Raw genomic sequence first — 27,755 nt, 5'->3', positions numbered from 1 at the left:
CAGTGTGCACGGCTGTAATCACTCTCCAGCACATTTTTTCCCTGTATCTGCTGCTCAGGCAAGGCTGGTTTCACATTTGCATGTAGAGGAGCTGCGGAGGGATGCAGACTTCCTCCGAGAAGCTCCGCCCACAGCCGCACCTCCGTCTCCGTTGGCATGCAGCCTGCGTACCCTATCTTTAGCATTGGGTACGCAGGCCGTACGGATGTATGTGGATGCCTCCGTATGCGTCGTTTTGACGGTGCGGCGACCTGCGCCGAACGCAACGTGTTGCATTTTGGTGTGGTCGCCGCCCCATCAAAACGACGCATACGGAGGCATCCACACGGCCTGCATACCCAATGCTAAAGATAGGGTACGCAGGCCACATGCCGACAGAGGCGGAGCGGCTGTAGCAGAGCTTCACGGAGGAAGTCCGCATCCCTCCACAACTACTCCATACGCAAATGTAAAACCAGCCTAAGACAGGCATGGTTTTGATGATATTTACCTGCAGTTTAACCTAACATCTGCAAGTAAATAGCCTTTCTGGAGGTGCCAGGTTCCCTTTAAAGAGCAACTGTTGATTGACATGTATGATTTCATAACTATTTGTATTCCCTATGAAACAACAATTCTAAAGCATCTTTTCCTATTATTCTGCACTTTGCCGATCCTCTATTATTCTATCAAGAAATTTAGGAATAAACTGACAACTGGGCGGTACTGGTTGTGGATGTGTCCAATCAGTGCTGTGGGTGTTTGACTGAGCAGGGACACATTAAATAGTAACCCCCAGTTTAGAATTTATTCACATATTTCTAGGAGGAATTATGGGAACAGCACAATGCAGAGTTGTAAGAAATTGTTATTTCTTTGGGAATACCAGTAACAACTACAACACACGTCAAGAGAGCCGATATATATTTATCCTCTTCAAATAAACCTTCTTGTGTCAAGTAATTTCCATTTTAAAGCATCTAAACAATGAAGGATAAGCATTCATCATATCGGTAATAACCAGTCTGTATGCACGCTCTTCTCTCAGTGGTCGACATGTGCTTTGCCCATAAGGAAGGTACTGCAGGGAAATGCACAGGAAATTAGTTTAAAAATCTAGAGAAATAATACACATCCAGCCACAGACCAAATGGTGGAGCCGTTTGTGGTTGTAATGTAGATGGTAGCCCTTACTCTAGTCTCTCTGATAATAGAAGGAAACACTTTAAGATCCACCGTTGTGGCAGAAAGATGTTCACTAACAGAAACTTCTTCGCCGACACTTCCATGAAGTCTGGCCTTCATCCTGTAATTTCTTAAATGCAGGTCCCAGAAATAGCCACCAGCAGAATCCAATGACCACACATATTACCGATTCTATAAAATAGCCATCTAAGATGGTAACACAGGAGCCACCCAATTTTGTACACAACTGAAAAAAAACAAAAAAAATAAGATATTGGTTAATATCATGCCTCATGTGATATTTTCATAGGCACGCATGAACAGTGAAACATTGAGGTTGAATTTTCGGACTCAGAATAGTTATCAGAAATCTCCAAATTTTCACATTAAGCCTAATGCTAGACTCTTACTTCCTGTTGTTCACAGTATTTCAGCAGTCTCATTATCATCACAGACAGGTTTACAAAGACAACGTCGCTATATACAGTATGTAACACAGGATCTTGACCTAATATTAAACATAGTGACGAGTGTGAAAATTGCAAAATTAACTATAAAAAAAAAAAAAAAAAAAAAATAGTATCATAAATATCTGACTAAAACAATAGGTCATTTTCTGTTGACACATTCCCTTTAATACAGGAACAATACCTAGTAAAACAGAAAGGATGGAGAAAAAACTACACAATTTTCACCATTGAAAAGATTGTAGTAGCGATCAATCTAGACAATTGTATAATAAATGCCACAAACTTCACTCATTAATATGACTAACCAAACAGAATATTTTTGCTTTTTTACAATACCATAATGTACAACTATATGAATACTAGATGGAGGTCCGATGCTATCACATCGGGAGGGCGGTAATGTCACGATGGGGGCAGGCTTTGCAGTGTTGATAATCTCCCCCCCATGTGATCACCCACCTATCCACTCTCTCTTTCCCCATGTGCTGACTTCTCCCGTCTGTGCTCTTTTCTTTGACCTGTCTACCCCATGTGCTGTCCCCCTTGTCTGCTTGCTGTTAAAACTGCAGAATTCTGTTTATGGCGCTGTTGTTGCCTAATGGCATCCTGTGATATCTAATGACTTTTGTATCAGGGGACTCGTGCTTGATGCTTACGCTTACATGCACTGTTTTTGTCCCAGCGATGCTGTTGCTCTTCAAGCGTCTCATTTGCCCGTTGTTGTCTTCGACGTTGTGCCTTTGCTGCTTTCCTTTCATTGTCATTGTTGTACTTTTTAGGAGGAGCCATGTTGGCGATATTTGCTTTTTAAAAGGGGTTTTCCCAGGAACAAAATTGGATTTTAAAAATTGTCTGTGTCTGACCGTGTACCGAACATACCACAGCTCCTGGGCAGCGGAGGAAGGAAAAGACAATACTGACATTAGAGCAGGCGATCAAAGAGGATACATTTTGTGAGGTAAAATATTTTTTAAAAATAGTCAGTGAAATATTTTACCTCACAAAATGAATCCACTGTGATCCCCTGCTGTAATGTCAGTATTGTCTTTTGCTTCCTCCTCTGCCCAGGAGATGCGGTATGCTCCTTACACTGTCAGACACAGTCAATTTTTAAAATGAACTTTCGTTCGAGGGAAACCCCTTTAACGTGACCGGCTTCCTCTGCCTGTAGACACGTCGCGCATCAGCCGCCGGGATCAGCCGAATGATTTACTGCACCTGCGCGTAATTCGCACAGGCGCAGAAAATCAAACCGCCGCCATCCTTGTGCAGACAGATAGCGGCGGTCACATTAAAACTGTGCATGCGCTCCTCCTGTACAAAGATGGCGGCAGTCAGTGAATCATTCGGCAGCGTGTTCGTGACGGTGTTCCGCTGGTGGTACCGCGCAAGAGGCTGTGTGAGTGTGTGTGGTGTGTACGGCATATAGTGTGTGTGGTGCGACGGTGTTTCGCTGGTGGTACTGCGCAATAGGTTGGTACCAGCAGCAGTTTCCATATTGAGACACCCATCACTTGGGTGTCCCAATATGGCGGTCGGTGAACTTACTCCACTTGGAATTCTGGGATACGGTGACATCTGGACACAACAGGAAATGAAAACATTACAAGGCAATTATATAAATAGATGATAGAAAGTTATTATTCTGTTAAACTCCTGAACACATCTATAGATTTACCTCCGAGGCGTCATGGTCTGCACAGCTCTGTCCATCTGCTCCAACACATTCTTTACTTGTTAGGTGGTCTACAAACCAAAGAGCCATTGTAGCCGGCCAGTTCCCTCCAAGATTAGAAACGGTGTTTAAAAGTGTCATATATGTCCCTCCAATAAGGGGGTCACTAACTTTGGCATTAAAAGCCATGATTGCAACAAACATACTGTACAGAGCAACCTGGAAAACAAGAAGAAACCATAAAAATCCAGGAGCCTGATATTATGCAGGAGTTTACAGGATGAACAAACTGTTAACTCCCTCCACCAATAATACCCCACTGATACTCTTGTGTAGAGAGCTGTAACAGCCTGCTGGCGAGTATCCTGCACAGGGCATCACATATTGCCTTGGCATCCATACCACCTAAAGTACAGTCTCTCCCGTCACTCAAGGTACAGATTACGTGTGCACAAAACACCTTCAGGCAGATTGAGCCAAAAGAAAATGCCTTTTATAATCCACTCATCTGGCGAGATCTGGTCCAATGGACGTCGCTGGTCTTGCTCAACGCCTTCTCTCTCCATGGGATTCGCCACCCTCCTGCCCTGCTTCACGTAAATGAACGTATATATAGTGATCCCCAGAGCACCCGCATTCTCGCTACTGTGCAGGGATACCACTCTGGCCTGCTAAGGCTAGAGCACAGTACTGTAGTGTGCATGCGCCGGCCTTCCTTGCGGGTCATCAGGGCTTTTATTGTCAGCTCCATGCGCATTACAGTATGCTGCTCGGCCCTCAGCAGGGCAGATAGAAGTGCACCTGTGCAGCACCGAGATTGTGATATAACGATGATGTAGGATGTGCCATCCACATGAAGCATAGCAGGAAGGTGGCAATTGTGGGGAAAGAGGAGGCATCGAGTAAGACCAGTGATGCCCATCAGACCGGACCGTGCTGTAGGAGCGGATTATAAAACGTTTTTCTTCGGGATATGCAGAGGGAGTTGGAAACGTCTATACAGGTTGTTAGACTACTGTAAAAGAGGAGGTAATGACAATGGCCATTGTGTATATTGGGAAAACCTGGTGACAGGTTGAGTTTAAGGTCAAGACAGAGAATAATAAGAAATATGGAAATAGGGAAGGTGGCTTATATAAGCTTAGTCTTCTGACTACATGCATGTTGATTAAAGTATACCTCCTTAGACCACCTCAGCATCGGTACTGACTGACATTTCACTCCCCCCCTCACTGTGAAGTGGAAAAGGTACGGGCTTTAGGCTATGTGCACACGTTGCGGATTCTGCTGCGTTTCCACAGCGGTTTTGGCCCTGCGGAAACGCAGCAGTTCCACTGACCATGTACAGTACAATGAAACCCTATGGGGTTTCAAAAACGCTGTGCTGACGGTGCGGATTTTTCCGCGTGGTTTTGCTGCGGTTTACAAACTGCAGCATGTCAATTGTTTGTGCAGATTCTGCAGCGGTTTCATACCTTTACCATAGTAGAGGTGTGAAACCGCAGGGCAAAACCGCAGGTCACTTTACCTGCGTTTTCGCGCGGAAAAACCTGCAGCGGAATCTGCAGCGTGTGCACAAAGCCTTAAAAGGTAAAGGGCGGTCTCACAGAATATTGATTTTCACTTTCTCTTTTGTTCATTCACTTTACATTTATCAATTAACATAATACAAACTATTACTTTGTAGCACTTTTCGCCACACCAGCCTCTTTCACACATCCGGTTTTAGTAATCCGGCACGATGTGGCGAAATTTTTCATAACCGGATCCAGCACTGGATCCGGTTTTGTCCCATAAGCTTTCATGGTCGCCGCATCGTGCCGGATGGTTATGCGTCGTGTCCGGTTACTGCCGGACACGGCAAAAATTAGTCGTCTGGCATCTGCAAAAAACGTTCTCTGCAACGTTTTTTGTCAGCGCCGGACCGGCTTTTTCCACAGCGCATGCCCGGACTCTGTGAATGTTAACCCCACAAGTGCCCGGCGAGAGAGAGAGAGAGATCTCTCTGTCACCCGGACACTTGTGAGAGATCTCTCTCGCCGGGCACTTGTGGGGTTAACACTCACAGTGTCTGGGTGAGAGAGAGATCTCTCTCTGTGGGGTTAACCCCACAAGTGCCCGGCAAGAGAGAGAGATTCTCTCGCCTGGACACTAAGTGTTAACCCCCCATGTCTCTCTCTCCACCCCCCTCTCCTCTGTCTCCTCTCCTCCCCTCCCTTTCAGCAGCTGTCTCTCAGCGGCTGCCTCTGTCCACCTCCTCCTTCGGCTCCTTTAAATCATGTCAGAGCCGTATGTCTCGCCGCATACACATCCGGTGTCACGGCTGCAGGCCGGATCCGGCGGCCCGGCTTTTCGCCGCACGCCGCCGGACCCCACACACCGGATGTGTGAAAGTAGCCTAAGACGTTTGCACAGTACCGTACGGTCTTGTGCACACAGTGCTGATGTATGAATAGAGATTATTTCAAACAAAAGCTGCTCTATTATTAGAGCAATAAGTGTACAGTCACCTGATGTAATGCGTAGCTCAGCAGTAGAGTGAAGTAGTAGTATAGGGGGAACCCTCCTTGGTGGCTTACATGTGGCGTCCACCAAACTAAGAAGGCAAATTCCAGGCCCATAAGTAACCTTTAATGCAAAGAGTAAAGGTGAGGAAGTATTAATATGCAGTTAGTTTTCTAAAGTGCCATGTCTTTTCTCTGTAATACAATTACCTACTAAACTGAAAGAAATTTATATATGGTCTTTTAGTATATGCTAAAAATAATCATTTTTTTTATTATCTTATTACCAAAAGAAGCACTCCTCCCATCAAAATATTTATCCTCCTAATACATTGCAGTGATCACATTATACAGCACTGTGTGCTTACACAATTGCTTATTTTGCCCTTTTCCCAGCTAATTCTTCTGTTTTCCATTCGGTCTATGTAACCCGTTACACGCATCAATGTCCCCGCGATCCCATCAACGATCCGACGTGGATGGGATCGCTGGGACATAGTTAGGCGATTGCTGGTGACCTGTCACATAGACAGACTCACCAGCGATCAGAACCAGCGAGTAAGCTGGTATCCAACGTAAAAAGCGGGTATCTAAGAGCCGCGTGGCTCTTAGAAACCCGCTGTTTACACGTTGGATACCAGCTCCCAGCGTCGCTGACCTCTCACTGTCACACGCAGCGATGCGCACTGGCCAGCGGGAGACCAGCGATCAAAAAACGGCCCAGGACGTTCTAGCACGATCAGCGATACCCGGCGGGGGGCCGCTCGTTGATACATGTCACACACAGCGATGTCGCTGGCGAGATCGCTGTGGCGTCACAAAATCAGCGATCTCGCTGTGTGTAACGGGGCCTTATGACATACTGTGATTAGAAACTGACTAGCTGAATCCTTCTAAGCGCGATGTAGAAACAGGAGGACCATTTTCCCTGTATGAGTCATATATCACTAAAAAAGTCAATGGCTGGTGGAGGAGGGAGCAGCTGGGTCAGCGGTGAAGAGAACGATAAATGCAGGGAGAAGAGACTTCCTGTTTCTATATTTCTATATAGAAAAAAGAGAAGAATTCACTGGGTAGAAAGACAAAATGAGAAATACCATAAGTACACAGTGCTGTATAATATGACTGCAATATATTAAGAGGATGGGAGGGGTGCGTCTTAAACTATATAACAAAAAAAACTGATAACAGACCCTGTTTGATTGAAGTGCTGTCACTTCATAGGTTGCATGCAGTAGGTCTGATAAAACTAGCTTTTATTTTACTCAGAAAGGTAAGCATAACACTGATGACAGACTCTCGTTAAAAAGTTGTCTATTATTTTATTTTTTAATGATAGGTACAACCCATTATATCTTGCAAGCCGAGGGTCGTCTGCATCCAGAGATCCCCATCAATAGCTCAAAAATGTAATGAAATGTGAATAATTTAGCTTTTAAATCCCATCCACTGACTTATTGTAGCGCACATCCAGAGCATATAAATGCTAAAGAACCACAATGGTTTCAAAACGGTTTTCTGGTATGAGTGAATATTTTTCTTCACATAATGAAGATATCTTAGTGCCTGATTGATACATCACTAGCCCTAGAATTTTTTACATTTCCGCACACACTCACCTGAATGGCATGGCTTTGTGGAAGACATTGAGAGGCTTGGGCCCCGCAGTGTATTTGCTGATTACCAGCGGCAGTAATATTTGTAGCGGAACCATTGGCACTGCCAGAAGGGCCAGGTGTTCCTTGGGAACCCCCCTTTCTACCAGTTTAAGTCCAGTAACGGCATCAGCAGCTGAAAATCCAATCTGGAAAAGACATAGATAACGGTTAACCTCTTCACCACCTTGCGATTCTCCATTTTTTGCTCCCCTTTTTCCAGAGCCATAACTTTATTTTGCAGCAATATGGCCATGCGAGGGCTTGTTTTTTGTGGGACGAGTTGTACTTTTGAATGACACCATTGATATTACCATATAGTGTACTGGCAAACAGGAAAAAATTCCAACTGGAGAGAAATTGCAAAAAAAGTGCAATTTCACAATTGTTTTTGGCGTTTCTTATCTACCATGTTCACTAAATGTTAAAATTGACCTGCCATTATGAGCAATGATGGGCTGGAAACATCTATAGAACATGTAAACAACATAAATTGCTGTACATTTATTAGGACGCTGTGGTGACTACTCACACCACAAGAAATGCCTTACCTAATTTTCTAATCTGTAAGACAAACATTATAGGGGTTGTCCGGTCCAAATCGATAAGTCTGCAGTCACTCCATATGACTGCAGACTTATGAATCCCGCATTGTTTGCACTGGGGATTCGCCAGTTTCGGAGTCGGGGACAGGGGCGTATGTATGCGTTCTACATACTCTAGGCCAGGGCCTGTCTAGTGTGTGCGGCCTTTCTCCATTCACTTGTATGGAGCGAGGCCAGGGCCGCTAGTCAGCCAGGCCCGCTGCACGGCCGCATAACTACACCAGCGCGGCCTTGCTCTATACAAGTGTAAGGAGCGATGCCATGCCCTATGGCCGGGAGTATGTATAACTCATACATAGCCCAGATAGAAACCGCAGTTAGGCTATGTGCACACGTAAGCAGAATTTTCCTGAGCAAAACCTGATTCCTTCCCAGGAAATAAGCATTTTTATTTTTTGCACGTTTTTTTCCGGAGTATCCACATTCTCATTGAATATAGTTGTAAATGCGGATTTTTCCGCAAAATTAATGAACATGCTGTGTTTTCTGCAATGCGTTTTTATTGCAAAAAAAAAAACAAAAAAACGCATCGTACACAAAAATTGCAGAATGCATTATAACAATGGGATGCTTAATGTATGCGTTTAAGCGTTTTTGCAGGGAAAAAACGCGAAAAAAAACGCTTACGTGTGCACAGTTGAAACGTGTCACTTTTTTATCTGTGTTACTCTGCCTAGAGCCATGATTGTTTATTTAGTAAAAGCTAAAATAAGAAATTTGTTTAATTCTTCCTGGAGCTGGAATGTATTCTTCTCTTTTGTTGTTACACGTGTGATCAGAACAGAGTTCCTTGCACCTAGAGGATTCAAGTTGGTGAGCTAACCTCTCTCCCATTTCATTATAACTCATACATACCCACCGTTCCAGACTCAGAAACCGGAGAATCCCACAGACTGACAGCACTTATCGAGTTGGACGGGACAACCCTTTAAAAGGTGAAATCATAGACTGATTAAAAATCATAGACTGTAAGCTTGCGAGCAGGGCCCTCACTCCTCTTGGTATTTGTTATAATCTACTGTATGTGATTATTGTTATGCTGTAATGTCTATTGTCTGTACAAATCCCCACTGAAATGTAAAGTGCTGCGGAATATGTCGGCGCTATAAAAATAAAATTTATTATTATTATTATTATTATTATTATTAAAGGTGGAGCATATTGCTTTTATCATTACACCTTTTATTTTTTCTCTCAATACTAAGCATTCATGAACACAAAAATGCACCACACAACTGTGTACATGTGCCATGTCACTGAGACTTTTCTACCTAATGTGTGCCTGTTGCAAATTACAGCTCCAAATTAGTCATATATTAGGCTTTTAGCTTACAACAGGAGACCCATGAACAGTGAATGGAAATGGAAAACAGCAAGAGAATCAAGATGGTTCCTCGACACAGCAGACTGGTATGTGCACCAAAAACAGTTCTAACTAGCTGTATAGGAGGACAGCAAAATGCAGTTTTAAAAAGTGACAGACTGAACTCAGTATCCAGTGGGCAGCTTCACTGAGGTTTCTCCCTGCCCAACTGAGCTACAGTGACAGGGGGTGGGCGGCCTCACTGAGGCTTCTCCCTGCTCAGCTGAGCTGGAGTGACAGGGGGTGGTCAGCTTCACTGAGGTTTCTCCCTGCCCAGCTGAGTTGGGGTGACAGGGGGTGGGCAGCCTCACTGAGGCTGGAGTGACAGGGGGTGGGCAGCCTCACTGAGGCTTCTCCCTGCTCAGCTGAGCTGGAGTGACAGGGGGTGGGCAGCCTCACTGAGGCTTCTCCCTGCTCAGCTGAGCTGGAGTGACAGGGGGTGGGCAGCCTCACTGAGGCTTCTCCCTGCTCAGCTGAGCTGGAGTGACAGGGGGTGGGCAGCCTCACTGAGGCTGGAGTGACAGGGGGTGGGCAGCCTCACTGAGGCTTCTCCCTGCTCAGCTGAGCTGGAGTGACAGGGGGTGGGCAGCCTCACTGAGGCTGGAGTGACAGGGGGTGGGCAGCCTCACTGAGGCTTCTCCCTGCTCAGCTGAGCTGGACTGACAGGGGGTGGTCAGCTTCACTGAGGCTTCTCCCTGTCCACCTAAGCTGGAGTGACAGATCTACCCCCCATACACAAATAGGGATATGATGAAGAGAGGCGAGAAAACGGAGTAATGGATTCAAAAAATTAGTAGAAAAATGTAAATTTTATTCCACAGTAAATAGCAAAAATTACCATTATAAAAACACAATGACAATACATTGCAAGAGACGCAAACAGGACAACATGATGGAAGCATGAACCTGTGCAGACCAAGCCAGTGGCACAAAAAGACCATATATCAAATAAAACCCTAATGGTGCCAAGCATATCCCTGTCCCAACACAAAATAAGCAAGCAAAAACATGCTAAATGTGTTTAATAATGAGGGCAGGGTATGGGGTAAAATGGCAAAGTGCTAGTGGCATGGAATTTGTAAGCCATATCCATAGATTCTAATAATGCTCAAAAAATGAGGATAACACGTTGCAAGGACTGCTTACCAAGATGTGCACAGCAACCAGGTCAAATAGGGCAACCCTCCTTGAGAAAGCGCCCAGTGTGAGCGCGAAACGCGCGTCGGGGGTTGCCCTATTTGACCTGGTTGCTGTGCACATCTTGGTAAGCAGTCCTTGCAACGTTATATCCTCATTTTTTGAGCATTATTAGAATCTATGGATATGGCTTACCAATTCCATGCCACTAGCACTTTGCCATTTTACCCCATACCCTGCCCTCATTATTAAACACATTTAGCATATTTTTGCTTGCTTATTTTGTGTTGGGACAGGGCTATGCTTGGCACCATTAGGGTTTTATTTGATATATGGTCTTCTTGTGCCACTGGCTTGGTCTGCACAGGTTCATGCTTCCATCATGTTGTCCTGTTTGTGTCTCTTGAAATGTATTGTCATTGTGTTTTTATAATGGTAATTTTTGCTATTTACTTTGGAATAAAATTTACACTTTTCTACTAATTTTTTTAATCCATTACTCCGTTTTTTCTCCTCTCTTCATTAGATTCATAGAGTGGAATCTGCATTACTATGGCGGTTTATTTGATTAGGTCACCGCCTCCTTTTTGTTGCCATATAGCATTGGGCTTCCTTTTGTGTCTAACAAATAGGGATATGTCAGTCAGACTTAAGCTGGAGTCACACATAGCAATCTCGCTAGCGAGATCGCTGCCGAGTCACAACTTTTGTGACACAACAGCGATCTCACCAGCGAGATAGCTGTGTGTGACAGCGATCAGCCCCCCTGCCGGTATCGCTGCAAGAAACCTCTGGACATTTTTTTCGTCTCTGGTCTCCCGCTGGCCAGCACGCATCGCTGCGTGTGACAGGCAGGAGACCAATCAACTGTAAAAAATAATAAAAAAAAAATATTGTTATTCTCACCTTCCGACATCCCACGCAGCCATTCCGTCTCTCTCAACGCTCCCGGTCCCAGTGATCCTTTGCACGAATGACCGCGAGACGTCGCGCTCCCGCGAGACCGTGACATTCTCGCGGTCATTCTCGCAAAGGATCACTGGGACCGGAGCGTGGAGATAGGAAGGCTGCACGGGACGTCGGAAGGTGAGAATAACAATATTTTTTATTTTAATTCTATTTTTTTACAGGGATGGCATCAGCGCTAACGAACACAGCGATGCCGCACGCTCGGCATCGCTGTGCTAATCGCTGGTGAAGCTGTCTGTGTGACAGCTCACCAGCGATCACATAGCGACTTACCAGCGATCCTGACACCTTGATATCGGGTGTCGGGATCGCTGGTAAGTCGCTATGTGTGACTCCAGCTTTAGCATGGCTAGAAGAAAGCTCAGTGGAGCCCCCCAGTGGACACTTCTCCACAAGTCAGGCACATTTTAAACCTATGTTTTTGTGTAAGAAAGTATAGCACACCAGAGTAAAACATAGCCTGGTGTAATCAGGGGTACTATGAACATGGTCAGGGAAGCATGAACCTGCTGACAGTTGACTTCTAAACTAAATGATTGAGGAAAGCAGGAAATACACCAGGACGGTCTACTGCAGAGTATGACAGCAGCTCCTGCAGGGACATTACTACACCTCTATTAGTCCTCTTATTTGCTTCTCCAGATCATTTGGAGACTGTATTTGGCATACGAACGAGTGAGTAAACAAATCAGCCATCACAGAAGAGGCGAGCACACAAATCCTGCCACAGACTGTACATAGGAGATCCGCAGGGCGAATATCATTACTGGGACTGGATCACATAACTGGTCAGGATGGCTGATCTGCTGTACACGGGATCCGCAGGGCAAATATCATTACTGGGAGTGGATTACATAACTGGTCAGGATGGCTGATCTGCTGTACACAGGGGATCCGCAGGGTGAATATCATTACTGGGACTGGATCACATAACCACTCAGGATGGATGATCTGCTGTACACAGGGGATCCACAGGGTAAATATCATTACTGTGACTGGATTACATAACTGGTCAGGATGGATGATCTGCTGTACACAGGACATCCGCACGGTGAATATCATTACTGGGAGTGGATTACATAACCACTCAAGATGGCTGATCTGCTGTACACAGGGGATCCGCAGGGTGAATATCATTACTATGACTGGATTACATAACCACTCAGGATGGATGATCTGCTGTACACAGGGGATCCGCAGGGCGAATATCATTACTGGGAGTGGATTACATAACTGGTCAGGATGGATGATCTGCTGTACACAGGGGATCTGCAGGGTGAATATCATTACTGGGAGTGGATCACATAACTGGTCAGGATGGATGATCTGCTGTACACAGGGGATCTGCAGGGTGAATATCATTACTGGGAGTGGATTACATAACCACTCAGGATGGCTGATCTGCTGTACACAGGGGATCCCCGCAGGGTGAATATCATTACTGTGACTGGATTACATAACCACTCAGGATGGATGATCTGCTGCACACAGGGGATCCGCAGGGCGAATATCATTACTGGGAGTGGATTACATAACTGGTCAGGATGGATGATCTGCTGTACACAGGGGATCTGCAGGGTGAATATCATTACTGGGAGTGGATTACATAACTGGTCAGGATGGATGATCTGCTGTACACAGGGGATCCACAGGGTGAATATCATTACTGGGAGTGGATCACATAACTGGTCAGGATGGATGATCTTGTGTACACAGGGGATCCGCAGGGTGAATATCATTACTGGGAGTGGATTATAGAACTGGTCAGGATGGATGATCTGCTATACGTAGAGGATCGCTTTATGGAGGGATTCCCACCTGAAACACATGAGAGTATAGAAAAGAAGGGACAAGTCTTTCCTTTATACTTTTTATATTTCTAGTTTAAAAGAACTGCTTTAAAAATTGCATGTGTGAATCCAGACCCAGTTAGTCTCCGTTCATATCACATTTATGTAATCCACTTAAAAGGATTATTTTAAAATTGCTAACTTACCCTCTGCCATCAATATTAGATCAGTGTGTGTGTGAGGGGGACAACTATCGGCATACCCTCTCATCAGCTTTTTGAAGGAACTGCACAACCTCATGAATGCGTACAGCAGCTTGCAGGCCGATTAGTATTTGCCTGCGATGTACAAGATATTGCATTGTTGTTCCACTGAAGTGACTAAGACAATGCTGCCATACCTGCATCAGCAGTGTGAGGAGTACAGCGCAGGCATGTACACGCCAGCCTACAAGCTGCTGCTAACACACAGTAGAGCGGGTGAGGGGCTGATAGGTGGACCCCCACTGATTTCATATTGATGGCCTGCCCTAAGGACAAGCTATCCATTCTAAAAGGCTGAGAAACCCATTTAAGACAGAATCTGTTATCTGGTTTTCCTGCTCCATCTGAGAACAGCATAAATTAAGGGCAGTGACTCCAATCCCAGCACTAACTGGCTTCCTACTGTAGTTTTGGTAAAAAACTTTTATATGCTACAGTGCCGCCTGTTCTCTAAGGGTACCGTTACACTTAGCGATGCACCAGCGATCCCGACAACGATATGGATCGCTGGTGCATCGCTAAGTGGTCGCTAGTGAGCTGCCACACAGGCAGATCTCACCAGCGACATAGCAGGGGTCGGGGGTCGCTACTTACCTGTCAGACACGGCGATCCTGACGTCCTCCCGCCCGCATCGCTCGTTGGCGCCACAGGAAGCGCCCGACGAGAAATGGTCCAGGACGTTCTTGCGCGACCAGCGATGAGCAGCGGGGGAGCCGGTCGGAGCTAAGTATCAGACATAGCGATATCGCTAGCAATATCGCTGCTACGTCACAAAATTGGTGACGTTACAGCGAAATTGTTAGCGATATCGCTATGTGTAACGGGGGCTTAAGTGTTGAGCTCCTGAAATGTAAGGTAGTCCTCAAATTCATGATCTATGGCAGGGGTCCCTAACCTGTAGCTCGGGAGCCACATGTGGCTCGCGACTGTCAGCTTGGTGCATTAGGTCCAGGTCTAGCAAACACATATGAAGAATACATCTCATAATGGTGAATTTTGAGAGTAGCCCTGCACAGAAGAGCAGATCTGGATGCACATTTACTGGTCTTAGGGGTTTGGAGATGTTTTAGGTATGGTATGCTGGAGGATGATATTACCTGTTAGCGGAGGTGCTCAAAGTGACAGTGTGTTGGGAGTCCTTGATGGGAGAATACTGAATGGGGGTATTGTGGGAACCCATGGATCTCGGTGTACTGCTTTGGAGTGATTTCTGTGGAAAAGTTTCGGTTATCATTTTACCGATAATTGGGGCTTTGGTTGACACTACTTTGAAGGGAGTGGGAGCTGGATGTGGCTTGCGACCCTCTCTCAGTGCTGAATGTGGCTCATGACCGTCTCTGTAGGCTGAATGTGGCTCTCAAGGTCAGAAAGGTTGGGGGACCACTGATCTATGGCAAACCCCCCCCTTCATTAGTGGCAACTTTCTGCATATACCCAGTGTTGAAAGAAGAGCTAGAAATGTTGTGGATGGGGTTGGTACAGAGCTGCAGATCTGCCGCAGGGAAAACTGAATTTGTGACAAGTACAAGTCATCCAGTGAGTGACAGTGCTGAACCAGTGGGGTCTCTCCCCCTATTTCATACTGTCTATAGATTGGGAAGGATGACATTGTAAAATATATATACTTGATTTTTCATTGGTTATTGTTGAATGGAACAGTTCTCAGTGTCAGTTTATCATTTTTTTAGCCTTGTGCTGACAAAGCAACCAAACAGAAGGCCATAAGGACACGCTAAACATGGACGCAGCCCTGATTGCAGGATGCAGAGGGACCAATTCTCTGCCAAAGACTTTTTAACCCTATTAAAGCTATGAAAGAACAAACTCTGATGTAGCCTTCAACAGCACAAAGCGAGCATGTCCTTCATCCTCATCAGGCAGGATGGTGTCAGCCATGCTCTCCTCACAGAGGGGCCAATTCACAGCGCATTTAGCCAATATGTATTGTTGTAACTGGTACACAGCCTTTGCACCTCTGGCCCCTGTATGTAAATGTCCACTATCTTGGGATGTCAGGACTAGTGCCATTGTACTCCATCATACTTGGAAGCCCATGTAACATACTCTATGCCAAGTGCCGCATCGGACTATAGGACGCACTCAAGCTTAGACAAAAGAAAATAAGAAAAAACTGTCATAGTAATTAAAACTTCCATGATGATCTAAAGGGGGTTTTACACATAGCGATATCGCTATAACGTCACCAATTTTGTGACGTTATAGCGATATTGCGAGTGATATCGCTATGTGTGATACTTGCCTCCGACCGGCTCCCCCGCTGTCCATCGCTGATCGCGCGAGAATGTCCGGCTTCATTTCTCGTCGGGCGCTTCCTGCTGGCGCAGATGAGCGACGCGTGGAGACGGGCGGGAGGACGTCAGGATCGCCGTGTGTGAAAGGTGAGTATCGTGTGCTGCGTCGCTACTGCATCGCTGTGAGGTCTGCCTGTGTGGCAGCTCACTAGCGATCATTTAGCGATGCACCAGCGATCCTGACCAGGTCGGATCGCTGGTCCATCTCTAAATGTAAACGGCCCTTAAGAAGTAGGAAAAGGGCGAGGTAACAGACTCTGCGGCACAAGTTGAGTATTTGTGGCAGATTTTTTTGCACAGAATACCAAAATGTGTAAAATATGAGCATTTCTGATAAGCTTTCACGTGTCTTTTAACCTCATTTATTTGAATGGGTGAAAAACGCTGCAACATCGCTGAAAGAATTGACAGTCTGCGGATCTGGAAAAATGAATTAAAGGTTCAAATCTGCAAGAAAAAAATAAGCAGCATGTGCAAGAGATTTCAGAAACCTTGGTCACTTTGCTGGTACTGTAAAACACTTTTCCTGTGGTAAAACTGCACAGGGATAAAAGAATGTGGCAAAAACACAAACTAAATTACTATAGAAAAACAGTCATTCTTGCACTTTAAACTGTACAAACATTACTTCAGGTCTCAGCTGCTTTATGGCTAGGTGATTAGGTGACATCTTTGCATGAAAGTTTGCATACACGTCTTTCACCGATGCAAAATGGCTGTTTACTGGGACTTGAGAGAATGCACAGCAACAGCTGAATCAGGAGGTTCTGGACAGATGTAGCAGAGCTGAGCCATCGCATCATGAAATCACATACTATCTACATCTTGTGGCACAAAGTAACAAAACTGCCAGCTTGCCTTGCTACAGCTCCTAGCAGAATCCCTGTGGCAGCAGTCACCTCTACACATTCCCTTTCACCCCTGGAGTAGAGGATAAAGGAGGACCCGCTGACCAGCGGAGATGTATGTGAGAGACCAGCGCTGGAGCAGAGGAGGGTCTGGCAGACTGACCCACATGTCTCCTACCCTGCACTGATCAGACAGGTCAGTATACAGCAGGGAGAGGCGCATTTCTGTGATTTAGGTGACTGGGGAGGAGCAGCTTTCTGACCACACTCCCAGATCAGTAAGGAGGAGGGCTGCTCTGGACACACATTTCAGCAAGATTTTTCTTGCTAAGAAGTGAATCTTATACTCCCAAACAATACAGTACATAGTCCATAGTGCTCTTGATGTGAAGGTTTACCTACTCACTATTGGCCTCAGAACTGTCTAAAAGACAAAGTCCTTGTTGCCCATAGAAACCAATCAATGAACAGTTTTAACGGTTAGACAACAGGAGAGACGGCAGAATAAATGTGTGTTTTGTTTTTTATAGTAATTCTAAAGCATTTCCAGCCTTCATAAAAATATAAATATCATTGACAACCCATTTAAAGGTGGCTTTACAAGTCTGCAATTCCTGGCCCGTGTTCAGTGTGATGTGCAGACAGTCGGGGGTCTCAGGAGCCTGGCATTGGCCAGGAGGCTGTTTAGTATGGGTAGGAGATCTAGGATCGCGGTCTGTACACGGTCCCTGAAACTCAAAACATTTGGCGTTGGCCTAAACGTACAACAAATATAAATCTAATGCGATACATGCGAGGTACTCACTTTGGCCGTTAGGATCATGAGGCAGAATTTCTGGACAGCAGGCATCCTCACTATGCTCAGCAGCAAGCCATACGCCTCTTTCACACTTTCCGTCTCTTCTCTGCTAACTCTGTTATTTGTGTGCTCCTTCTTCAGCACCGCCACTAAGGTTGTGGTGACGAGAAATACTGCTCCCCAGAAGAACAAGAAGTCTGCAAGATCAGAACCAAGGATTATACATCCGCTGCGATACAATCTGTGAAATTCCTGATATAACACCGGTCAGAGGACAGGACAAGAAGTGCGGTCAGAAGAGGAATCGCTTATATGCATGACACGTGTAAAATCACATAGCATTACAATACACAGAGAAATCTTACTGGCCAAAAGGGGCTCTCCACCTCTGGGGGACTTTTTGTTTGCAATTGAGTTGTTGCACGGTTTTGCTTTTACAGTCACTTTGTTTCTCTTAACATAAAATGTTGATGTGATTCCTGGTCATAAATCAATTGAGAGGAGTTCAGCAAAAAGCCAGACAAAAGAGTAAGGCTGGGTTCACATCACGTTAGGTGCCATACGTTTAACGCTTCTGTTACTAAGCGGCACTAACACTGTAAAACGGATCCGTTAACGCACCCATTGCCAGGCATTATCGTAACGCATGTCAAAAATCAGCATGCGTTAGCAATGTTCCGTTACTTTGTGACGCACCCTCAAACGCGGCCTACCACAACACACAGCAAACGGATGCGTCCGCTGAAAATAGACCTGTATCGCTAACGCAATGCTACCATGCGTTAGCGCAATCGGTCCAAAAAAGCCAAAAAGGACATCAGCGTTAGCACATCCGCTTAACGCATACGTTAAACAGATGGCACTAACGCGATGTGAACCTAGCATTACATAGTCCCCATCATAGCCAGCTGACAGATTCTCAGTTAACTCATTTTGCAGCCAGAACTAGACAGTGCAATACAGATGTTATAGAAGGCAATTAATCTTAGCCCCAAACACAAGTATTTTGTCCCTAGAGGTAGGAAACCCCTTTAACTTTCTCAGTCTACATATAAGCTAAATAGAAATAGCCATCATGAATAATCTAATATTCATTTATTGTCCAGAATCGCTATCACTTTAACACCCAGGTTCACATTAGTGTATAACTGCAGTAGTAGAGTGCTGTGCGGTATTTCCCAAGTGATGAGCAACTTGTCAAATGAGGATAGGCATCTTAGTTTTTTTTAAAGGAATTGTTCAACTGGACAACCACTGCTTCATCACTTCAGGGCCCAGTCGAAAATAAAAACAATATATTCTCGCCTCCGCAGCTGCCCTGTTGCAGCGATGTCAGCACTACAGGTCCCGGTGGGTTACATGACATTTCCTGCATTGGTCACGCAACGCCACAATCTATAGACCACTGCTGCTCTAAATGGAATATCGATGAGCTGCAGCTGATCAGCCACCTCTGACTGCCTGCAGCGGTCAAGTCACATCAAGAACAATTCCAAAATTGTTGAAATGTAACAGCTAGGGGGGGCTAGTATGCATTTTTTTATATCTTCTGTGGGGCCCAGAATTTATTAAGCAGTGTTCGTCCAGTAATGGTTCAACCCCTTTAAATTCTGAAAACTTCAAATAGTCGCTAAAATCCAAAGACTTACCAATGAGCACATTTTTTTTTTTTTAAACATTTGTCCTGTAGGATAATCACTCACCTAAAGTAAATGACCGTTAAAAAAAACATTAGAAGTATGATGTATGAATTTTCAGGTCTGACTACAGGCAACCTGGAAAAAGGATTCATCTCTATACTAAATAAAGATTAATGGTCATGCAAAAAAAATGTAGTACAGCTTTACCATAGAAACTGCATTTTAATTCCCCACAATTTTCAAGAGTCCTGGATACCATCAGAATGGGACCATTTATTCCTGCAAGCGGGAACCAGCGTTGGGACGAGTTCACACACATGGTTTGTGGAGCCGTCAGACATTTGAACCGATACTGCCTCATCCATGATTTTTTCCCAGGCAGACCTCATGTCCACTAACACAGGCCAGTCCAGCTAATCTGTGTCCCCGGCACTGATTGGCAGTTTGAAGACAATATACAGTGTACACTGGAAGCTGCCAATCAGTGGTGTGGTTTTACCCCAGAAAGTGACTTAGCTGGAATCATGCTCTCAGATTACATAGCAAAATCCTGCTGACAGATTCCCTTTAAGGCCATGTTCCTTTGAGCTGCTGCATCACGAGACCGATAACTTAATCCATTTTTCACTAATGGCGGCACTTTGTTTTTTTGTGGCATTTTAGGGCTCATTCGGATGTCAGTTTTTCACATACAGGTTATGTATAATTTCAGTGATAGAACTGGTACCTGCTGCAGTCCATGGGACTGTCCCCATGTCCGTGTATTTTCTCAGACTGAGCAAAAGAGTGAGACATGTCCAATTCTGATATGATTCATGGATCAAAATTTCCCATACAAGTCTATGGGTCCAAGGGGGGGGGTGATAAGGAAATCAGAAAGCATTCAGTTGCCATCCATCTGTTATCCATTTTTTAAAGACTGTTTGATAGGAGAAGCTTAAAAAAAACCTCCATTTTTTTTTTCCATATGAGAAAAACAGATGAAACGGATGGAAAAAACAGACTCTGACCAAACGCAGATGAAAATCTGACGAAGCCTGGACTGGTCTTTTTTTGCATAGCAGAAAAATCAATGACTTCTGACTGAGCCCTGATTCATCTTCCCCAGATCAAGAGCCGAGTCTCCTCCGCTGCTTGTGATGTCTGCAGAGCTGACGTTATGTCAACAGTGATGCAGCCAATCGGCGAGCTTAGCGACTCTGAGCAGCTTGAGCAGAGCCACTGAGCTCCTCGATTAGTGGCAGCGCTGTTTTCATGACGTCAGGGGATGCAGACGATAACAGACAGCAAGAGCAATGGTGGAGACTCAGCAGGGAAGATGGGGAAAACACAAACACGCTGCACTCAGGGAGAGGGGTTTTCTGAAACTAGGAAAAAAAAACTTTCATTCCCACATACTGCAATACTGACAGCTGTGTACGTCTGTGACAACCTCTCTCCATTGGACATGGCCTTCTTGACTTGCAGCACAAGGATAAGGAGACCCCTATGCTTCCAATAGGCGAGACCCCAATCAGACATGGCCTATAATGCGGATCTAAGGTGGGAATCCTTTTTAAACATTTTTTCAATAGAACTTGGACAAACAATTCACATATATAGGAACTGATAAACATTATAAGCCAGAGCGAGTGTGAAAGAAAATCTACCTGGAAGTGTCACCATTCCCTTAGGCTGCGGCGTAGATCTTAAGTATTTGTTGCAAAAGTCTGCAGATTCAAGAGCCAAGAACAGAACGTTCCCCATGAAATATCCAGCCGTCTGGCCTACAGAGTTACATGTAGATGCATAACCTACATTTTCCCTCGAGAGCATGGTCAGGGCCCAGCCGTCCACAGCAACGTCCTGAGTGGCAGCCAGAAATTCAAACAGGAAGAAAGTAGCGGTTATAGCCAACATATCAGGTCCATGCTCTCCACTTAGAAGATCATCCACTGTTAAGGACAGGTACATCATGAACAGCCCGATGAGGTACTGTGTAGGAACTAACCAGGATTTCCTGCGGCCGAACCTCTTGATGTACAGAGAGTCCACCAACGGTGCCCACAGCAGCTTCAGGCTGAAAGGCCAAAATACAAAGCTGAAAATGGCTTGGTCCGTGTAACTAACATTTTTACTCTGCAGAATTAAAGGAATACTACCAGCCAGTCCCAAAGGAATTCCCTGCAGAATATATAGGAAGAGCAGTAAGAGGATATTCCCCAGCTCTCCTCTGAGACCGGAAAGTCCTCTGTGTGCAGGCACTTCTGAGTCCTGTAACAACGCCTCTCTGTCTCCTTCCTCCAGTTCATCTTGGTAGTTTTGGTTGTTACTGTTCATTCCAGAAAACTGCAAATGTTGGCGACGCTGTCTGCTGTCTTTCTGGGTGAGGGACATTTCTTATTCTTTCTTTGGAAATCTCCGTTCTGGAAATGTTAAATCTGAGGAAAGAAAGGACAAAGTCAGAAGTCAGCAGTGTTGAGCGAACGTGCTCAGATAAGGTGTTATCCGGCATGCTCGGGTGGTAACTGAGTGTCTTCGGAGAGCTCGAAAAATATGTTTGAGTCCCTGCATGTCTCGCGGCTGTTAGACAACTGCAACACATGCAGGCAGGGCCGCCATCAGGGCATCACTGCCCTGACTGGCGTATGGTGCCCGGTGGGCAGAGGGGGCCCGCATCGGGCCCCGTCTCATCTGCTCACCGGGCCCCTACCAGCACGCTAACCCGGGCCCCTAGCGGCGCTGCGGCAGCTGAACGCTATTGACATGTGGGCCTATCGGCCCGCACGTCAATAGTTAACAGCCGCCAGCCAAATTTTTTTTTTTTTTAAATTGAAAGCGGCGATCCGGGGGGCCCGGGGCAGAATGCAAGACATGATGGGGGCAGAATGCAAGACATGATGGGGGCAGAATGCAAGACATGATGGGGGCAGAATGCAAGACAAGATGTATTTATTTTATTTTTTGAGTATACTGTTCTAAATGGGGGGATGGTCCTGTTACTGTGTAGAGTGACACTATGTCGCCTTTTTTTCTTCATGTGATGTAATGCAGAAGTTGGGAAAAAATAAGTAATGTGTTCTGCAAGCGGAGCTCTAGAAAACTGTGTTATTGCCTGCAGAGACGAGTCCTGGCTGGAAGACGTGATGGCGGTCTGTGCTGGATGAAAGATGAAAAGCAAAGATGAAGGACTTCACCTAGATACATCACTGGTGAGTTACTGTTATCTATACACTGACACTATATACTGTATACTATATACAGAGGTCCTGTGTATAATGTCACCAGTGATTACTGTATTACCTGTACATTATATACAGAGCTCCTGTGTATAATGTCATTGATCACTGTATTACCTGTACATAGACACGGCATACTAAGTCCAGAACTCCTGTGTATAATGGCACTTATGGTGATGGTATTGTGTTTTTTTTATTACTGATCAGCATTGTAGTATTCAGTCACTATGTGGTGGTAATATGTGGTCTGGACATGGTGTTGTGGTATTTGTCCCTTGTATGTGCTATTATTTGGTCACTTTGTGGTGGTAATATGTGGTCTGGTCATGGTGCGATGGTATTTGTTCCTTGTATGTGATATTATTCGGTCACTATGGTAGTAATATGTGGTCTGGTCATGGTGTGGCGGTATTTGTTCCTTGTATGTGGTATTATGGGTCTCTATGTGGTGGTAATATGTGGTCTGGACTTGGTGCGATGGTATTTGTCCCTTGTATGTGATATTATTGGTCATTTTAAAAATTGAAAAATAAATAATAAATTCTATTTCTATAGCGCTGACATATTCCGCAGCACTTTACATTTCAGGGGGGACTTGTACAGACAATATACATTACAGCATAACAGTAATCACATAGATCATAACAGATACCAAGAGGAATGAGGGCCCTGCTCGCAAGCTTACAATCTATGAGCAAAAAAGGGGAGACACGAAAGGTGGGTGGTAACAGTTGCCCTGATTGTATGGACCAGCCATAATGTTAAGCGCTGTAACAGTACAGATGCAGAGGGCTAATGGATGCATAAAGCATGTGGGAACATGAAGCGGGGAACCTGGTTATGGTAAAACTTTTGGCTGTGCCACACAGGGATAGATTAGGTTAATGTGTTGAGGCGGTAGGCCAGTCTGAATAAATGCGTTTTCAGGGCACGCTTAAAATTGTGGGGATTGGGGACTAATCGTATTGACCTGGGATGTGCATTCCCAGGTCAATAAATAAAAAATATACTGTACCTAAATTGTATTGCATATTTTAACAAATATTTAATAGGTTACATTAGAGTAGGGCTCGGCCAAAACAGTCTACAGTGTTGTGATGGCGGCTTAAAAAATCTTTTGTCCAAAGCAAAAGCTGCGGGCTATATGTGTGATCTGGTGATGGGAACTGTTAATGTGTGATTGGTGAGAAGTGGAGTTTTTCCAAGAGAGCGGTGGGACTGTGGACAGTTTGAGGAGTGGAGGCGGGGTTGGAGTAGAGCCTGGGCGGAGTCTAAAGGGGGCTCCAAAATTGTTGCCAGTATGGGGCCCCAAAATTCCTAGTGGCAGCCCTGTATGCAGGGATTGCCTGTTTGTTAGGTAATCCCTGCATGTTTTGCAGCTAAGAGTCACAAGATATGCAGCTGCATGGACTCGAACATATTATTCGAGCATGCTGAAGACACTCGGATAACACCTTATCTAAGCACATTCTCCATCACTGGTCAGAACACAACAAGTCCATGAAAGCGGCTTTAGACCCAGATAAAAAGATGCCTTTCAGATCCAATTAAAAATGACTGCTCTATATCCCACCTACTTGCCATTTCCAAATTCTATGGAAGTCCAAAAATTCTACCCCACCTATGTGAAATCATCCGAGGATGAGCGGTGGTGAATCTTCGCTGCACTGTGTTGTACTTTAAAGGGGACCTGTTACTGCGGAAAATGCTTGTAACCTGCACATATAGGGTTAATTTGTAAGTAACTAGGGTTACAAAGCTGAACCTCCATCTTTCTGAAAGAGTGGACTCGGAAGAAAATGAACTTATTTCCTCCAAGGAGCCACCGACTTTCAGGCGTAGAGGGGAAACCGATGCAATTACAGACATCGCATACTCTAATGTCAGAAGCAGCTGCAAGCGGAACATTGACCGACAGCTCGCCCTGCACAACCGGCTGCCAGCCACACAGTATAGTGAGTTGTGCTGTAATGTCAGCGGTGACTGTAGCACGTCTCCATGACTGAAAGCCGGCGGCTCCCTGGAGAAAAGAAGTTCATTTTCTCCCGAATCCGCACTTTCAGTAAGGCGGACGGTCCAATGATGGGGGGCTCAAAATACTTCCCTTGTCCTGGGTACTGGTGACTTATGCTACCCGTGTGTGTATACACCATGTATGCTGTGCCGTGGGTATATACCATGTGTGCTATGTGTATACACCGTGTGCTGTTCTGAGTGTGTAACGTGGGTGCGCGCCGTGTGCTGTTCTGAGTGTGTAACGTGGGTGCGCGCCGTGTGCTGTTCTGAGTGTGTAACGTGGGTGTGCGCCGTGTGCTGTTCTGAGTGTGTAACGTGGGTGTGCGCCGTGTGCTGTTCTGAGTGTGTAACGTGGGTGTGCGCCGTGTGCTGTTCTGAGTGTGTAACGTGGGTGTGCGCCGTGTGCTGTTCTGAGTGTGTAACGTGGGTGTGCGCCGTGTGCTGTTCTGAGTGTGTAACGTGGGTGTGCGCCGTGTGCTGTTCTGAGTGTGTAACGTGGGTGTGCGCCGTGTGCTGTTCTGAGTGTGTAACGTGGGTGTGCGCCGTGTGCTGTTCTGAGTGTGTAACGTGGGTGTGCGCCGTGTGCTGTTCTGAGTGTGTAACGTGGGTGTGCGCCGTGTGCTGTTCTGAGTGTGTAATGTGGGTGTGCGCCGTGTGCTGTTCTGAGTGTGTAATGTGGGTGTGCGCCGTGTGCTGTTCTGAGTGTGTAATGTGGGTGTGCGCCGTGTGCTGTTCTGAGTGTGTAATGTGGGTGTGCGCCGTGTGCTGTTCTGAGTGTGTAATGTGGGTGTACGCCGTGTGCTGTTCTGAATGTGTAATGTGGGTGTACGCCGTGTGCTGTTCTGAATGTGTAATGTGGGTGTGCGCCGTGTGCTGTTCTGAGTGTGTAATGTGGGTGTACACCGTGTGCTGTTCTGAGTGTGTAATGTGGGTGTACACCGTGTGCTGTTCTGAGTGTGTAATGTGGGTGTACACCGTGTGCTGTTCTGAGTGTGTAATGTGGGTGTACACCGTGTGCTGTTCTGAGTGTGTAATGTGGGTGTACACCGTGTGCTGTTCTGAGTGTGTAATGTGTGTACGCCGTGAGCCTGTGCTTAGTACTACTCCCGCAGTATACAGACACGCTGAGAGTGACAGTCCCACACTTGTCCCTCCACCCCGTACGTGGACCCCGGCGCCCGTTACGCCCTTATCCTAGCCGTCCTCTCTTACCTGGCACTGACAGCTCATCACTACCATTTCTCACCGGCCAGCTTGGTAATAACGTCCGTCCTAGAACAATTTCCAAGCCATGAAACCTGTTCGGAACTGAGTATTCGGTATTTTGCTGCTTGGGGAAGATATTTTACGGAGCCAGCAACCTCCCAATCCAATCCCGCTGTACCGTGAGCGAGGCTTGGCTCCCACAGGTGTAACGCACGTGACGAGACTTCGCGGACGCCATGTTTAATGAGGGCACGCACCTTCCGGCAGGTCTAGTAGTTGGTGGCAGCAGTCAGTAACGAGGCGCTGGGAGCACGGACGGACAGCGAGGACCCTGGTGTCTTCCTGTACCTTAGTGGTGAGGGCTGTAACTGTTTCTCTAAAGCGAGAGAACTACAAAGTGGGTCTCTCCCGGACCTAACATGGCGTCTTGCGTGGCCGTCTCGCTTTCACTTGAAGCTCTGCTGCCCCCTAGAGGCGGACGAGCAGGAGGCGGGGAGACTGCGGATCACACACTCTCTACCACCATTCTATCCGGCGCCAAAGCCGCGCGCTCAGAGACGTCCCGGCCTGCCGCTCACCCCGCGGCCACTCATGGCTCTATGTAACGGAGACGCCAAGGTCAGTGACGAGCCGCAGCGTGGGGGAAGCGGGGAGGACAGACGGGGGCAGCACTGAGCCGGGGGCAGAGCCGAGGCCTTGTCGGTGGTGACGGTGCACGGCGGTCCTGGGCTGTCGTGTGTGTGAGCCCGGTAACGCACCGCACCAGCCTCGGTGCCGGGAGAGATGGCAGCGAGGAAGCGGCACTGGCCCTTTAGGCGCAGTTCACACTGGTCGGATGGGAACGGCTTCTGCTCCCAAATCCCCACAGACCCGACCACAACCCACATCTGCTGCAGGTGATCGTCCGCAGAAGAGACCAGATGCAGCAGCCATTTCCATGTGGAATCTGCCACAAAAGCTTTACCTCATAAAGAAAAAACCCTTCCAGTTTATCCCGGACTGCCCCGCGGGACCCCACGTGTGAGCGGGGCGCTGCCGTATTGCCGTCCGTGGGCTGCAGGGTTTGGGTTCTCGTCAGTTGTGGAAATGCAAGTTTTTCATTCCGATTTTCCCCATTCATTTCAATAGGGACCTTAAAGGGATCCTGCCAGGAACTTTCACCCCTCCCCCAATCATTTAGGACACACCTCCCCTTAAAGGGAATCTGTCCCCCCTTTTTTGAGATATCATATAATGATATCATTCAATTGTGTGTCACATAAGGATTCTCTTAGTACTTTTGCTTCCCCCTGACCCCGCACCTTTCATGCATAAATATCTTGTTTATATCGGTTCAGATGTATATAAACTGCCGCGGTCTGGTCCGATGGGCGGGGCTTATTCAACTCCCCCTCCCCCTCCCTGTCTTGCTCTATTCATTTCTTCTTGCGTAGAGCTAAACAAGGTATTTATGCATGAAAGGTGCGGGGTCAGGGGGAAGCAAAAGTACTAAGAGAATCCTTATGTGACACACAATTGAATGATATCATTATACGATATCTCAGAAAAGGGGGGACAGATTCCCTTTAAGGGGATTGTTTCTTTGAGCCCCAAGTGCTGATTGTGTGTGACAGTGTGGGGTGTGATGATGCGCTCACAGCCTGACATGCCCCCTGACTTCTGTCCAGTTGTATGATCCTGTGGCATGGCTGGTGCTGCCGGGCAGTGGTGTTATTCCCAGGTCGTAAGGCCCAGAGGTGGCAGCGGGCATCGTCTGGTGCTGACCCTGTACCAGGGCTTATGGGCTCCGCGTTCTCGGATCTATGAAGGGCGACTGCTTTATGGCCAAATTCAGCACAATAGTAACTGCGTGGCTGGGAGGGTGCGGCTGTGTCGCCTCAACTACTTTTTACCACTTCGCTTTCGCCCTATTTTTGGGTTTGAACGTTAAACTTTCCATGGCTCCTTCCCCCTGATATAGACCCTAATGTGCTCCTTCCCCCTGATATAGACCCTAATGTTCCCCTTCCCCTCACATTCCTAGGATATGACGACTATCCTATAACTGAGCACATGGTGGGCAGTGCAGTTTGGGGGTCTCTATAAACATGAGGTATCACCTACAGTGGTCTCCTGTGGAG

The 27,755-nt window shown here is 46.3% G+C and overlaps 2 protein-coding genes across 4 annotated transcripts in view; one reads left to right on the top strand and one right to left on the bottom strand.

Moving 5' to 3' along the window:
- Positions 1-886: 886 nt before the first annotated feature.
- SLC33A1 (solute carrier family 33 member 1) lies at positions 887-26,734 on the bottom strand. 3 transcript variants are annotated; one of them, XM_073579014.1, is made up of 7 exons: positions 26,600-26,734; positions 20,845-21,615; positions 17,562-17,752; positions 7,433-7,617; positions 5,820-5,937; positions 3,313-3,528; positions 887-1,411 (listed from the first exon to the last, which is right to left on the bottom strand). In XM_073579014.1, the coding sequence occupies exons 2-7, from the start codon at positions 21,569-21,571 to the stop codon at positions 1,238-1,240; spliced, it is 1,611 nt and encodes a 536-aa protein (XP_073435115.1). In that variant the 5' UTR covers positions 21,572-21,615; positions 26,600-26,734; the 3' UTR covers positions 887-1,237. The 3 variants fall into 3 exon arrangements, with proteins under 3 accessions (XP_073435115.1, XP_073435116.1, XP_073435114.1); XM_073579015.1 differs by lacking the exon at positions 26,600-26,734 and adding an exon at positions 25,893-25,984; XM_073579013.1 differs by lacking the exon at positions 26,600-26,734 and adding an exon at positions 25,642-25,848.
- Positions 26,095-27,755, top strand: part of GMPS (guanine monophosphate synthase) — a 68,927-nt gene continuing 67,266 nt past the window's right edge. Inside the window, exon 1 of the mRNA XM_073579012.1 lies at positions 26,095-26,253. Within this exon, the coding sequence (XP_073435113.1) occupies positions 26,227-26,253 (27 nt within the window). The 5' untranslated portion in view covers positions 26,095-26,226. The remainder of the gene's footprint in view (positions 26,254-27,755) is intronic.

This window comes from Dendrobates tinctorius, unplaced genomic scaffold, assembly GCF_039654945.1.
Source record: "Dendrobates tinctorius isolate UK_male_01 unplaced genomic scaffold, ASM3965494v1 ptg000060l, whole genome shotgun sequence".
NCBI lineage: Eukaryota > Metazoa > Chordata > Amphibia > Anura > Dendrobatidae > Dendrobates > Dendrobates tinctorius.
Note: the sequence above shows the minus strand (reverse complement) of the source record. Positions and strands in the feature narration are given on the sequence as shown.